Source organism: Callospermophilus lateralis, chromosome 3 (assembly GCF_048772815.1).
Source record: "Callospermophilus lateralis isolate mCalLat2 chromosome 3, mCalLat2.hap1, whole genome shotgun sequence".
In the NCBI taxonomy this organism is placed as follows: domain Eukaryota; kingdom Metazoa; phylum Chordata; class Mammalia; order Rodentia; family Sciuridae; genus Callospermophilus; species Callospermophilus lateralis.
In genome coordinates, this window is record NC_135307.1 from 80,891,612 (window position 1) to 80,906,215 (window position 14,604).

Sequence of the window (14,604 nt, forward strand, 5' to 3'; positions counted from 1 at the left end):
GCTCACTGGTACCTAAATCCATTATTCTCCCCTTCTTCCTTTTAGCAATAGAAGCCCCCATATTTTACCTAGGCAGTGGGCCACCTGGCCAGAGAATGCACACTCAGCCTCCCTGGCAGCAAGATGAAACCAAAATGGCTGAGTTCGACCCATAGTCGGAACTTTAGAAAAGCAGCCGCCTGCCCTGCCCTCCACTCTTCCCCTTTCCTGGTGCAGGTTTGGGGATGTGGACATGAAGCACAACTCTGGGGACAGGGGAGAAACGAAAAGATCCTGATCCCTGGGTAATGGTGTGGAGCCAAGCAGGCCAGCCCACCTGCTCAGACCTCCGCCCACCTCAGCCTTTTTTCTGCAGTAGAGAAGTGCACATCTGTCTCTGCAGCCCTGGCATTTTGATGGATCAGTTTAACTCACACCTTAAATAGCAGAGATCCCAAGAAGGTAATTTGGTTAAATGCAGTGAACCACTTACTTTGGCAAAGAATTTGATCTCCTGGTCATGGGGAGACTTTTCAGTTTTCCCACTGCTGACAATGGCTTCTGAAAATGACCCAGGTAACACGAGGTTGGCCAGAATTGAAATAGAAGATCACAACAGTTTAGAAACAACAACTTTTCTAAAGACCATAAATACACCTGTTTGATTTCATGAAACACATTTTATGGGGTACTTTACAAGGGTGCTGGCTCACTGTTGCTTGCATCAGCTCTCTTGGTCTTTCTATCAGTGAGGACAGAGCTTCAGAGAGGTTGAGCCACTTGTGCACAGTCACAAAGCACAACAATGGGAAAGGGACCAGAATGAGTTGTATGAAATATTGACAGAAGAGTCACTCAAATCCAGGAGGAAAGCCACAGACCAAACTGATTTTTTTTTTTTTTTTTTAGGTGAGGAAAACAAGTCTCAGCCACTGTCCTCCCCATCCCCACACCACCAACACAATCAGCCATCAAAATGAATCATGGATGGCCCATTCTTTGACAAAGGAATAGCCACATCTTTTGTTGTATTTCACAGTGATACTTACCTAAGTGGGCAATAAACTCTTGAGCAGAATCAACATATTTGAGGATCTTCTTCAAAAACTTGTAGGCAAACCTCTTTTCCATGGAGGAGGCATCCAGCTCCAAATCCTTCATACCTCTAGAGTGGAAACACGGGAGCCCGGGGAAGTAACAGGAGGCCATGTGACTCTGGGATGTCACCCATCCTCCCCGTGTTGAATTTAATTTCCAGTGTTAATGGTTACTCTGGTTAGTGACATGGCTCACCATCTGTTTTCCCCTTGCACTGGGAATCTGACCGTGAGTACATGCTACCTGCGCTACAACAATTTTTTTCTTTTTAAAAAATTTCCAAAAAATGCAAAAAGCAATTTTTTTTTTTACTTTTTAACATACCAAATTGCAAAACCAAAAAAATTTTAAATACAAGTGTTAGTACAATGATTTCTGAACAAAATTTTCAGAATGATCTTTATCATTCATGCAACAAATATTGAGCTGGGGATACACTAGGGAAGAAAGCGAAAATCCTGTTTTTGTGAATCTTAGGTGCTGGCTGTGAAAGGACATAAAGTATAAATCATGTGGAATGACAGATGTCAATAAGTTGTGTGAAAAAAAAGGAAAATGACAAGCAGGATGAAAGAGCCCATGGGTGGGGAGTGAGAGTTTGTAGATGGGGGTACTAAGCAGGGCAGTGAGGGCAGTCTTTTTTTTTTTAATATTTATTTTTTAGTTTTCGGTGGACACAACATCTTTGTTTGTATGTGATGCTGAGGATCAAACCCGGGCTGCACGCATGCCAGGCGAACTCGCTACCGCTTGAGCCACATCCCCAGCCCAGTGAGGGCAGTCTTACTGGGAAGCTGTTCTCAGAATAAAAGCTTGGGGAGGCTGAGGCTTAAGCACATCTGGGGCTTTGCAGACATAGGGAGCAGGTGGTGCTAAGGTCCTGCGGCAGGACCACACATGCTGAGTTGAAGGAATATGGTGGAGAGGCCAGTGTGGGTGAAATGGAAGTAGGCAGACAGAGAGAGGTGAGGTGACAGTAGAGCACATCATTTAGGGCCTTGCAGGTCATCCTTAGACTTTGTTTATGCACTGAGTAAAACGGGACGCTATTGGGAGTTCTGAATAGGAGTGACATGAAATGACTTACTTTATAACAGACTCGTTCTGACTACTATGAAGCCCCAGTGGGAGGCTATCCCTGCAAGGATGCTGGTAGCATGAAGTGGGTAAGCAGCAGCTGGAGGCTGGGTATATTTTAAAGGTAGAACCATCAGGATTTTCTGAAGGATTGGATGTGGGTTAGGAGAAAAAGAGAAGTTTTTTTGCCCTGAGCAAGTGGAGAATGGATTGTCATCAAGTGATGGCGAGGCTGAAGCTGGGTCAGGGAAGCCTGGGAATTCTCTTGATCATCTGTACATCCAGGTGCCTCCCACAGGGCCTGGCACATGGTAAACAATTTCTCAGGATACCTTTGCTGACTTCAATTATCTTTCTCCTTGATTCTCCTATTTTCTTGTCTTCGTTTTTAGGCACATTAAAGGAGGACTTTTTGTTCCTGTGATCGAATCTTTATCAGCAAATTACACTACGCATCTTGTTAATAATAGGAGTAAATTGAGATGGGAGTCTTTCTCCAATGCTCCCAGGAGGCTGTCTCCTACCATCTGACTTTTACTGTTCCATACATGCCAAATAAGTTTAGAATTTTTTCATATGTGATACCAGAGAAATATTTGGTAGATTTTCATTTTTTTGACATTCGGTTTCAAAAATTTGGTAGGAAATTAAAAGAAGAAATAGTAGCTTGCTGTGCAAACATTTCTTTGGGGAGCAATAGCTATATCAGAGGAGTACTCCCACTTGCTTTCCATTCTTTGGGGGCTCAGCCAGCACTACAGAGCACAGTGCACCACTGATGTGTGTTCAGTGATAAAACAGGTTCTACCATCAAGTCTTAAGCAGCCAAGACCATCCTCAGGTAAACGGCTCATCCAGATGATTTTGATTTAGAAATGATAAAGATAATGGTGGAGGGAATCGGGAGGCACTCAGTCTCCCCAGTGGACATTTACCTTCATAACAATCAACTGCTTTTGTTCAAAGACTCTGTCAGATATGTTTGCTGTTGTTATGTAATTTAACAAAATATCACATACACAATATTGATAAAAGAGTACTGTTGATTCTCCGAAAATGAAGTTACATATTTTGCAAAGACCTCAACTTTTCCATATACCTAATTTTTGAATTAGGTAGGGTTGAGACAACTGTGAAAGGAAGGACATTGCAAAAATATCTAGCATACCACACTATATTGTTTTGAATGTGTCTTGAATCCACATAGCTCTTTAAAGAAGCCCAAATTCTAAAGCTTTGAGCATGTGTTATGCCTGTGGTTTATAACTTTGATTATTAGACTATTATACAGATACCCTTGGCCTATAGGCACAATATTTGTGAATAAATGCATGCATGCATTCATCATAACTCTTTTCAAAACAGTTAACTGCTCTACTTATTCTGATGGGTTGTGTAGGCAGGTGATTAAACACCTGAGAAGGAGAGACCACCTCTGTCACCACTCCCACCCCAAACCCACTAATATTACCTAAAAGGTGACTTACCTAGAAACTATAATACCATTCACTTGGAGGAATTTAAACAGGTCTTGTGCCTTCTCTCGGTCCCTGTACTTTTCTTTGGCAGTCAAAGTATCATAGGGTACCAAAAGAGGGTGACTGCCGCCACCTGGAGTCATAAGGCAAGAGATGACAACACATTAGTTTTTTCCTTTACCCTTCTGGGACTACATGCTGACCCCTGCCCCTAGCCCATCTTCTTCAAGGGATGGTTTGAACTAAGCTCACCTTTGCTCTCCAGCTCCAATTTCTTCTTCTTGGCCCAGATATTGTGATAGTTCTCAGCTACTACTTCCACCATTCCCTGTGTCCCAGAGCAAGGGCACGTCAGTCAAAGAGAAAGCAAACAAGAAAAGCAGCTTCATATCTGCCAGGTTATTTATGACAGGTTATTTACGGCACCATTATCTTGGGGGTGGCAGCACCCCTAAGATTAGAACACCCCAAATGCTAACAGTGCACTGCTGAAGGGCTCCCACCATTTGTCAGTCTGTGCTTATGCACCTCATTAGCTTTATGTCTTCCCATACATACAGAAAGCAATTTCTAATTCTGTCCCTCCCTGGCAACTCATTATCCTGGCATACTCGAGAATTTTTAATGCATTAATGAGAAAGACATTTCTAGCTGAAACTGCATGCTGGTAGCTTTTCAATTCTCACAGGGGCTCAGTATCATATTTCTGACCTGAGAGGGGGGACTGGAAGTAGGGGGTCAAGCAAAAGTTTAGATCCCTGAAAGTCTTTAGCTTGGCATGGTAGAAATTGCTGCAAATAAGATTTCTTAAATGAAATTACTCTTTCTAGGTCACTTATAGCAGTGACCCAGAGTGAAAGATGTACTTTGGAAAGAAGCTTTCTCTAAGGTCTGAGAGATTGGTCTGATGGCCTCTCCAAGAGGTGCAAGCCTGGCTGCCAATCTCTGCAGGGGATGGGGGTGGGGCTATGGGAGCAAGCACCTCAGGGAGCTTTTAGTTTCATCCTCTTGATTTTTTATCTCTGGGTCCTGCAACAACTGCTCCTCTGTACCATCATGGGGAAATTAAACATATCCACTGTGGGATATGCAGGATGCTTTTATGGTTTTAGGGGACTTATAAGGACCAGGCAAGGGGTCAAATTTTGTAGATTTTCTCCTAGCTGTTTTATTTTTGGGTTTTGACACAGTAATTTGCTGGTCCTTCTTCCTTTTATGGAGTCTACACCCAATATGGCGTTCTTGCACAGCCTCCCTTTCTTGGATGATTAGTTAATTCTTTGGAGACTTTCGCCATAGCTTCTGCACAATATTGCCCTCTTCGGTTTTATCTCGGTGGTGACATGTTCTGGGAATTCTTCCCCCTTGTCCCCTGTTTTTCCCCTTCAACTCTTTGGAGGGCAACATGCCCTCCAAATCCCATGGGGCTTTCAAAGCACATTATGTTCTGCAAGAGTCAGCACTGACCTGGAGTTCTCTGGAGAGCACGACATTTGAGAGGTCCAGAGGAGCAGGGTTGTAGCTGTTGCCCTAGGGAAGCAGAGAGTCAGTGACACTCTTTTCCTTATTCTTATCAACATCCCCTGTCAAGCACTGCAGCTGTCAAGGCTGTGTTCTCCCAGTCCCCACTATTTATCGGAGGCCATCCCACCATGATGGCCCAGGAAGAGCTTTCCCAGATTCCCTGTGGGTCCTACTGGCCCAGCATTGGCTTCTGGGAGGGCCTGTCATACCTGGCTGGTCTGGGACACACTTCGAAGTTTCTCATTTTCCCGCTGTTGAACCAAAGCTTCTCCTTCTTTGGTCCTCTCCACAGTCCAGCCCACAGCCAGCATGGTTTTCAGGGACTCTCTGGCTGGCCAGCGATAAATTTCCTTCTCCTGGAAGAAACGTGCACAGAAGAGCTTTGTAGAACGCACGCTGGCATTCGGACTGGCCCATCTCCCTAAGAAGTTGGATCTCACATTAGACAGGAAAGCTCTAGCCTTCCTCCACAAGGTCCAAATGCATTTTGCACATTTCACTTGCAATACACAATCAGTCTTTCTGATGTTTATATAAGACCCTGGGCTCACAGTGTTTTGCACTGGGAGGGAATGCACCAACAATGTTGATGACAGCATCCACACTTTGAAGGAAGAGAACAGGAGAGTGGCTCCCTGAGTTTTAGTAACTGTTTAAGATGGGACATTGTCATGATGCATCTGTGCAAAGCTTTCCTTTGAGCTTGAAAAATAAGATTTCATAAACACTTTTTTTTTTTTTTTTGGTACCAGGAATTGAACTCAGGGATACTTAACCACTGAGACACATCCTAGCCCCCCTTGTTTTGTATTTTATTTAGCCACAGGGTCTCACTGAGTTGCTTAGGGTCTCACTAAGTTGCTGAGGCTGGCTTTGAACTTCTGATCCTCTTGCTTCAGCCTCCCAAGCTGCTGGGATTACAGGCAAGCAACCACTGTGCCCAGCTAAAATTTCTTAGAATTCTCTTTTGATCTGTGCACTATTTCATCAATGGTCAATATTCAAAGACGCACATGCAATCCTTTATATTTGACACTAGACCTAAAGCTTACAAAGGACTCCTACTGATTCCAAGATTGGAATTCAGAGTTGGAATGAATCAAACTTCTCAATTAAAAAAAAAAGAAAGCAAGAGACATGTTCATACTTCTTGGGGACTTTCTTCTCCCTGTATCATCCATGTATTGGAAATAATTCCTGTTTGAATTTTCTTTGACAATTCATTGCTTCTTTCCCTCATCCCACCAGGACAAACTAGCATAATCCCTTCCTTATTAGTCTCAGGGGAACTGCAGGTGCATTTTGTCCTAGCCTGTTAGGGCTGAGCAGTGCTTCTTCACCAGTGGGTTCTCAGTGCCAAAGACCAGAAGAGAAGGCTGAGCTCTTGGAAACTGGTCTTGGGGCTGCTGCCCACTGCCAAGATGAGGAGTGGTTTGTTGACTCCTAGGACGTCTCTAAAGGGTTTGAGAGTGACTGTGTCCTGAGCTCCTCTGAGTACCTGATACAATTTCCAGGGAAGGACAAAGCATGAATGTTACTAGAGACCTGATTCTTACCTTCTCTGTTAACGTCTTGAAAGGCCTTATCAGCGGGTGGGTCTTCACGTTTTCATCCAGGGAAATTCCATATTTCCATCCACTCTGACTCTGTAGAAATGTTCTCAGTTCAAACATCCTTGGCATTCAAAGAGCCCAGCTCTGTGACCCAAATCCCTGCTTTGATTTTCGTAAGTGGAATAATGGATCTTGACAGAGCTTGGACATTTCCCTCAAAAATGTCTAATTGATCCTTTAAGGCCATCAGGCTCTCTGCCTCCTGAATCTTGAACTCTGCCCCTTTATTCTTTCTCATTTCAGTTGCTGTCCTCTCCACTTTCTCGCTTGTGTTTCAACACCACTCAAAACAGAAGGATGCTTCAAAAGACCCAGCAAATAACATGCCCAGGTCAGTGTGCCACACTTATAGCAAGGACAGAGGCAGAACAGCATGTGAGTGCTGGACCTGCTGCCCACTGCACAGAGTGGCTGGTGTGTACCTCTTGCCTGTCACTCCCAGAACAAAATCATAGAGTGCAAGTTTCCTAGAGTCATAACCTCATACCCTGAGACTCCCAACTGCTCCTTCTCAATCTGTTTTGGCCATTTGTGAACTATGTAAACTTTCCAAGTTTTTGTCCCTTCTCAAGAGACAAACCCCCCACCGGTGGATCTACTCTAGGCCTGCACTCTCAGTTGCCACTGCTGGCTAACATCAAATCAGTATTTGCAGACCAGAGCTCTCGCCTAATTTTTGAATCAACTTAAGCTCTTCTTGGATGTACAGGTGCCTTTCAACATGCTGAAGAGAACCTGGCAGTCACTTCTCTAAACACCTCCTCTCAGGTTTTCTGTACCTCAGGAACAGCCCCAGCTTGTACTGACTTTCCAAGCCAGCAATTCGGGAGTCTTTGTGGATGTCACCTCTCTGCACTCTGGACACATCCACCTCCTCCTCAACCTACTGGTCCATCTACCTCTCTGGCTTCCTTGTCAGTACTTTCGATCAGGCCATCATCAGCTCGCACACAATTCCATGACAGCTCCCTGAGCAGCCTCCCTGCCTCCAATCTTGCCCCCTCCCCACAGACTCGTTTTCTACTTCCTATCAGGGGATCAGGGCACTCTGTCGCTTTATGGTGTTCTGATTGCCAAACTCTAAACCTATAAGAATGATCTTGTTCACCTCTCCTCGGCCCTATTCCATGTTCCAGCTCTGGGGTTCCCTAAAGTTACCAAACTCTCTTCCCTCCCAGTGACTGCACCTGCTGACCCAGCAAGGCCCACAAAGTACTCACTGTCCTATGAGGAACAAGTTCTATTCCCCCTTTCACACACACTGTCACCAGCTCTAAGAACTGTCACTGGACCCCTCCCCAGCGTTGGATTGGATCTGTGTGTGTTCTAATCCTGTGCTCATGCCCATCACAGCACTGAACAACCTGTCCCACTATGGCTGCTTTATCTTGTTTCTCCCACATGAAGAAGTTTTTGAAGTTAGGGGAAATAGTCGTTTCTTTGTTATACAATCTCACCTCCTGGCAATGGCGAGAAAACATGTATCCTTGCCCTCATGGAGGTTGGAGTATGGTGTCAGAGAGATCAATCAAATAACTACACTAGTAAAAGTATAACTGATAACTGGGATAAATGCACAAATGTGTAACTGTTCTAAATGTAAAATGTGCACGCTCGTGCGCGCGTGCACACACACACACAAAGCTATTAAATACCATGAAGGAAGGAATTAAGAGGGCCTGTATCTGAGAAATCTGGAACAGTATCATCATAGGAATTCATGGTTGGATTGAAATTTGCAGGATGAGCTGGAAAATAGTGTGTGCATGTGTGTGTCTGGTTGAGACTGAGGAGGGTTTCAGGGACACTTTGTGTGTGTGTGTGTGTGTGTGTGTGTGTGTGTGTGTGAGAGAGAGAGAGAGAGTGAGAGAGATACAGAGAGAGGGAAGGAGTAAGGGGGGATAGAGAGGGAGGGAGGGTGGGAGTAGGGGGGAGAGAGAGGGAAGGACTGTGGGGGGGAAGAGAGTGGGGGGGAAGAGAGAGGGAGGGTGGGAGGAGGGGGGAGAGAGGGAGGGGGGAGAGAGAGGGAGGGAGGGAGGAAGAGAGAGGGAGGGAGAGGTGTGTACACACATGCGCACAGATACAGAGGAAGAGACAGACACTGAAAGGGGGATGTGGCTGAGATTAAACAAGAGATGAGGAGATGGGGCAATGCCTACCAGGCCATATTAAGAATTTTGACCTTTATGTCAAGAAGGATTAGAAGCTGCTAAAGGATTTTAATAGGGAAAAAGTTTGACCAGGAGGAGTGGTGGTAGCCTGTGAGCCAACGCGCATATTGAAGCTATCACTTGCTTTCAGTGTGAAGAACAGACTGGAGGAAATGCATGCTGGGAGTCCAGTAAGAAGGTTATCACAATGGTCTGGGAATAAGATTATGGCAGCTTGGACTAAGTCATGGCATAGGGCCAGAGGGAGATACACAAATTTCAGAGAGATTCAGGAGGTAAAATCCACACAGTTTAGTAATGGATAAGCTATTGCTATGGACTCATGAACTGGCCAAATGTCTGTATGTAAAAGATGCTTAGAAAATCCAGACACGCTAGAGCTGGGGTCAGCAATCCACAGCCCTTGGGCCAAATCCAGCTGACCACCTGCTTTGTTTTCATTTTTTTAAATAAAGTTTTATTGGAACACAGGCCCCCTGTTTTGTTTGTGTTTTGTCTACAGCTACTCTTTGTTACAGTAGCAGAAACAAGAAGTTGCCACAGAGACTGGCTCACAAAGCCTGAAATGTTTATTATTTGGCTCTTTGCAGAAAAGGTTTGGCAACCCCTGCTCTACAATCCTAAGGTACCAGCCCATTCTACAGTTCAGTGAATGTTGTTATTATCAGCCCCACATAAGAACTCACAACAGAATGAGAGCTGAGGCCAGATTCATACAGAGGCTGGGCTGGTGATTAAAGGGTTCCTGTGAGCCTACTATGTGGAGATGGTTTCTGTGGATTTGCTGTGGAGGAGTTCACTGTTCCAAGCTGTAAGCTGCAGCTGAGCAATGACCCCAATCCTTCACTGGCTGCCCACAGAAATCCTGGATGTCTTTGGCACAGTCTTCCTATGTAGTCTGCCAGCATTAAAGGGCTGACATAGCAATTAAACTTATTAAGCAGCCTGACCTCATGTGGTGAGGAATTTTAAACACCAGATGGACAGGCTTATTAATAAGGGAGTGTCTGGAAGTTCTAGTGCATCTACCATAGGAAGATGCTTGTGTGTCCTTCCTGGAATAAAATCCAGCTTCCCAGCAAAATGCAAGGGTAAGACTTTCAATTCCATTTCCCCTTTCCAGTGCTTCATTCAAGGAAAACATTAAATAAAGTGCTCTCCATCCCTATTAAGCATTTATATCAAACACACACAAGCACGTGCTTGAGCACAAACTCTAGGGAATGTAATGCTAAGAGAGAAGTTAACACTTTCAGAATTGATCATTTTCTTGAGAAATACAAAAGCAGCAAAGCAGCTGTCACTGCCTATTTCTCCAACCTCCACCAACCCTGGGAATTGCTGCTCAGAAATAATGAATGCTCTTGGCATGGAGAGTCTGTCACTTAGACAAATTAGGCAGATTTCCAGGAATGGACCCTTTAATGTTCTTGGGCTGTTTTTTCTCGTTGACAATTGTCAATTGGATGATAATCCCTACCTTGTCACAGGCCCATTTATCATGTGAATGTTCAGCATACTTGGTAACGATGTATTCCAATTTCTCAGGCAAGGAAAAACTGTGAAATGAGAGGAAAAAAAAAATTTACAACCTCCCCAGGCACTTTATCCAGACATGGTAGAGGATAGGCAGAATTAGAAATCAGCTGGCAGAACTTGGATGTGATCAGATAATCTCAAAGCTGAAGTGACTGTCTATACAGCTACATCACTGAGCAGAAGAAGAGGTGGGCCAGGATTAGGCCACATACACCCTCAGGTCTAATCACAGGATTTCTCTGAAGAAGCCTCTGGCTGCACAGGTGGCCCCCTCCAGCTGCTCTGGGTTCTCCCCTCTCCCAAAGAGCCACCTGGGAGCCAGGGCCAGACCTGCCCAGGTTAGACAGTGAGAACGTAGGAATGGCAGAAATGCAGAGCTAGAGGACCACATGTTACAAAGTAGTGGTTGTCTACCTTTTTGGATTCAGTGACTCATCACTATTAGAATTTTGGAAGTATTGTAGACACCTGTCATTTCTGTTTGCCCAGCAGCTCTCATCCCTTCTGTTGGTAATAGCACCTCAGTGTCCTTTTGCGTTGTGTAGTCTTCTGGCACTACAGGCAGTTTTATATGAACTGCCATTCAGGACAGGAACATGACTAGGCAAATCAGACTCACTCTCCCCAGAATTTGCATCTTGAGTTGAGTGAGACAAGGGTAGAAAACTCTTCAAGGTGATTCATGCAATGGGGATAGCCAAAGGTTGTCTATTTGGTCTCTGTGCCCTGATGGTAGGCTTTGCTGGGATCTTAGTCAGCCTTCCAGTAGGTTTTGATAATGACCAGTGTCCTGGTAATAAGGTCTTTTATTTTAGCCAGAGTCAGTCCCTATTCTTTAAAGAATTAAAGAATCATACTGATGTCCAAGGGGTGTGTGTGTGTGTGTGTGTGTGTGTGTGTATTTATATCATTTTTTATTCTTACAGCAATGCACAATGATTGTAGATTTTTAAAAAAATTTTTAATTGTTGATGAACCCTTATTTTATTTATCTGTTTATATGTGGTGCTGAGATTTTAACCCAGTACCTCATACATGCTAGGCAAGTGCTTTGCCACGGAGCTACAACCCTAGCCCCCAAGGTATATTTGAATGAATCAAAATATTAAGGACCCACTCATTATTTGCACATAATTGCTAGAGTGTGATGTTATTTTATAATGTTTATAAGAATATCCAAGTTATTATACCACTTACTTTATCATCCTTTGGCAGCTTACATCTTCATAGGACAAAGTTCTCTAAAACCAACACCTATTTCTTTTCTCTCTGGCTTGAAGTTTTATCATACCCTTTACCTCTTCCTTGAAGTGGTCAATTCTTTTTCCCAGCATCCCCTCAGCTCAAGGCTCTGTCCAATTGAATGTGTGCTTAATTTTCCCAAAGATGGGTTTTATGTTATCAAAACTGACAGCCTTCTGGGAAGGGTTAGGTTCTCTTTGAAAACTACTGCTACAAACACAAGTCCCAGGGGACAAATCTTATGTTCCCTGCTCAGGTAGTTTTGGAGTTCTTCATTTACAATTCACCCACAAATGAAGACAGTATACCCCATAACACATATCTTAACTGGGGAGGAAGTACAACAAGCCAAAATTGAGAATATTTTGCCAAAAAAGATAAACACACTTCCATAGCCTAATGAACATTAGTGAAGAATTCTGAAAGATGGGGCTGGGGTTGTGGCTCAGTGGTAGAGAGTGCTCACCTAGCACGTGCGAGGCCCTGGGTTTGATTCTCAGCACCACATACAATAAAATAAAGGTATTGTGTCCAACTACAACTAAAAAATAAATATTAAAAAAAAGAATTCTGAAAGAAATGAAAAGCTGCTTTTGCAGGCTCATCCCAAAGTTCTAGCATCCCTTCATGAGGCAAAGAGCAAGTCCAACCTCTCATATAAGGGACCCCAACCGTTCTGCCATCACAACTGAGGCCCCATCAGAGTTCAGCTGAGTGTTATTTATGTTGTTTTGATGGGTGACGCTATTAAAAATTTACAGGTCTAGTTCACAGAGAACAAAGACTTTGTCAAAAAACTCATTAATAAGTTAATTGCATCATTTGTCAGGGTGATTCTCTCCATGCCTCAGGTGACATTTATTTATGGATGCATCTATTTCTTATAATAAACCACTCCCCCCAAAAAGAAGCCCAGGATATAATGATATAGTATTTAATCAGATATGGCTGGATTAAACCTTGTGCCTGTTGTGGCTGGCAGCATCAAAGGAAATGATGAACAGTGTTGGCAGGAGGGAAAGAGGGGATACTGAAATCTCTTGCTACATTCTGAAAGAAAAATACTGGCTACTGGACAAGATATAGGACCAGTGTAGAGACGACTGTGGACTCACTTCATTGTGTTGATAGGTTTGGGATCAAAATTGCCATCTGCATCCACTGAAACTTGTTTCTCCAATGTGGCTGTGATTCTGGTATCAAGATAGTCTGGTGGCAAGGCCCCAGCAATAGCGCTGAGACAAGGAAGGGCCATTCGGAAAAGATCGGGGTCATATTTCTGCAAGGAAAAACAGAGACCACCTTAGTAGATAAACTGCCAGGCAGGACCATTCACTTATCAAGGGAAAAGAAAAATTGCACGCATTTGTCCAGATTGACCAAAATACAGAACACATAACTCCTGCAGTACTTTCTGGTGAAAACTGACATTCTTGGAGGACAAGATGACCATCTAAAAAGCCCTGAAGCCACCATGTACTTTAAATTGAGAAATAGTTAATTTCAAGAATATCTAAGCTGGGCACAGTGGTGCACATCTGTAATTGCAGACACTTGACACTTGAGAGACTGAAGCAGTAGAAGGATCTCAGTTCCAGGCCAGCCTTAGCCAAAAAAAAAAAAAAAAAAAAAAAAGGTCTGGGGGTTTATCTTGGTAGTAGAACACCCCTTTGGTTCAACTCCTTGTACAAAAAACAAATCCCAAGACTATCTAAAGGTTAACACAGTTCTCATGAGGACAGAAAAGTCTATAAACTTGTTCACCAAGAATGGCTATAGAAACTATCCTAATATAAGACAGGAGAGGGCACAGTCAGCTTTGCCAGGCTCTGAGGCAGCTGATGTGGGTCATATGTGAATATCATCAGCAGTCCACTCAATGTCAAATCCATTCTCTCCTGAACCCAGTCAGGAATGAATTCCTATGAAATAATAAGGACTTAGAAGTGGCTTTTGATCTGTTCATACATGAACCAAAGGAATCCATCCAGGAGCAAAGAAAATTAATTTACACACAGGTGAACAAGCTATATGCTCCATCTAGACTTCTCTACAAAAACCAGATCTACTCATTTTCTACTTTTAAAGTGGGTGACCTCACAATTCTAAATACATTGGGAAGTGGAGCAAGGTCTGAGAATCATTCATATTTCAATCGGACTGACCCATGAGGCTTGGCACTGAGTCTCATGAGTGTCTGTGAAGCCCTCCCCAGAATGCTTCCAGGTCTCCTGAACATCCATGGCACAACACTAGGGAAGATGTCAGGGCTTTTCCTTTTGACTTGGTCTTGGTGAAGGCTGTCGATCAGAAGCCACACCAGGTCAGGAGGAAAAGAATGGGAGGTAAGTCATCAAGACTGGAACTAAAATATATTATATATATATATATATATATATTTTTTTTTTTTTTTTTGGATAATTTACTCTGGTACTTGCTCTCCATTCTATTAGCTTTGTGAGTCTAGCCAGTTTTTTGACCTCTTAGACTTTTTTCCGCCCTGTAAAATGAGGATTGTGGTAGTTCCTATTTCAGAGAATCAGGGTAAGGATGATTGTGGCATACATGTGAAGTACTTAGCACAATTCTAAGCTGGTAAAGCTAACTAGATGCTAGTTACTACTATTCCTGTGTGCTTGGGTCATTGAGGTCCTCTCTTTTTGTTCAGGAAGCACTGCCATTACCTTGTGGGAGAGGGAGTCAAAAATCCCCCAGAAGAGCTTCTCTGTGAGGTGCAGTTCTTCCTCCACAGCCAGCCCGTAGCTCCCCCATCCTGAAGGCAGACAGTAATACTTCCAGCACTGCTCATAGTGATTCGTCAGAAGCTGGGAGGTTGAGAACAGGATTGCACCAGTGGGGTGGGGTAGAGCAAATCCACAGGCA

The 14,604-nt window shown here is 43.7% G+C and overlaps 1 protein-coding gene across 1 annotated transcript in view; it reads right to left on the reverse strand.

Moving 5' to 3' along the window:
• The window catches only part of Ryr3 (ryanodine receptor 3), a 359,038-nt gene that overhangs the window by 91,480 nt on the left and 252,954 nt on the right, over window positions 1-14,604 (reverse strand). Inside the window, exons 50-59 of the mRNA XM_076849384.2 lie at window positions 14,406-14,546; window positions 12,837-13,000; window positions 10,421-10,499; window positions 6,713-6,802; window positions 5,366-5,512; window positions 5,100-5,162; window positions 3,885-3,960; window positions 3,642-3,765; window positions 1,029-1,144; window positions 473-540 (exon numbers count right to left, since the gene is read on the reverse strand). Of these exons, the coding sequence (XP_076705499.2) occupies window positions 473-540; window positions 1,029-1,144; window positions 3,642-3,765; window positions 3,885-3,960; window positions 5,100-5,162; window positions 5,366-5,512; window positions 6,713-6,802; window positions 10,421-10,499; window positions 12,837-13,000; window positions 14,406-14,546 (1,068 nt within the window). The remainder of the gene's footprint in view (window positions 1-472; window positions 541-1,028; window positions 1,145-3,641; window positions 3,766-3,884; window positions 3,961-5,099; window positions 5,163-5,365; window positions 5,513-6,712; window positions 6,803-10,420; window positions 10,500-12,836; window positions 13,001-14,405; window positions 14,547-14,604) is intronic.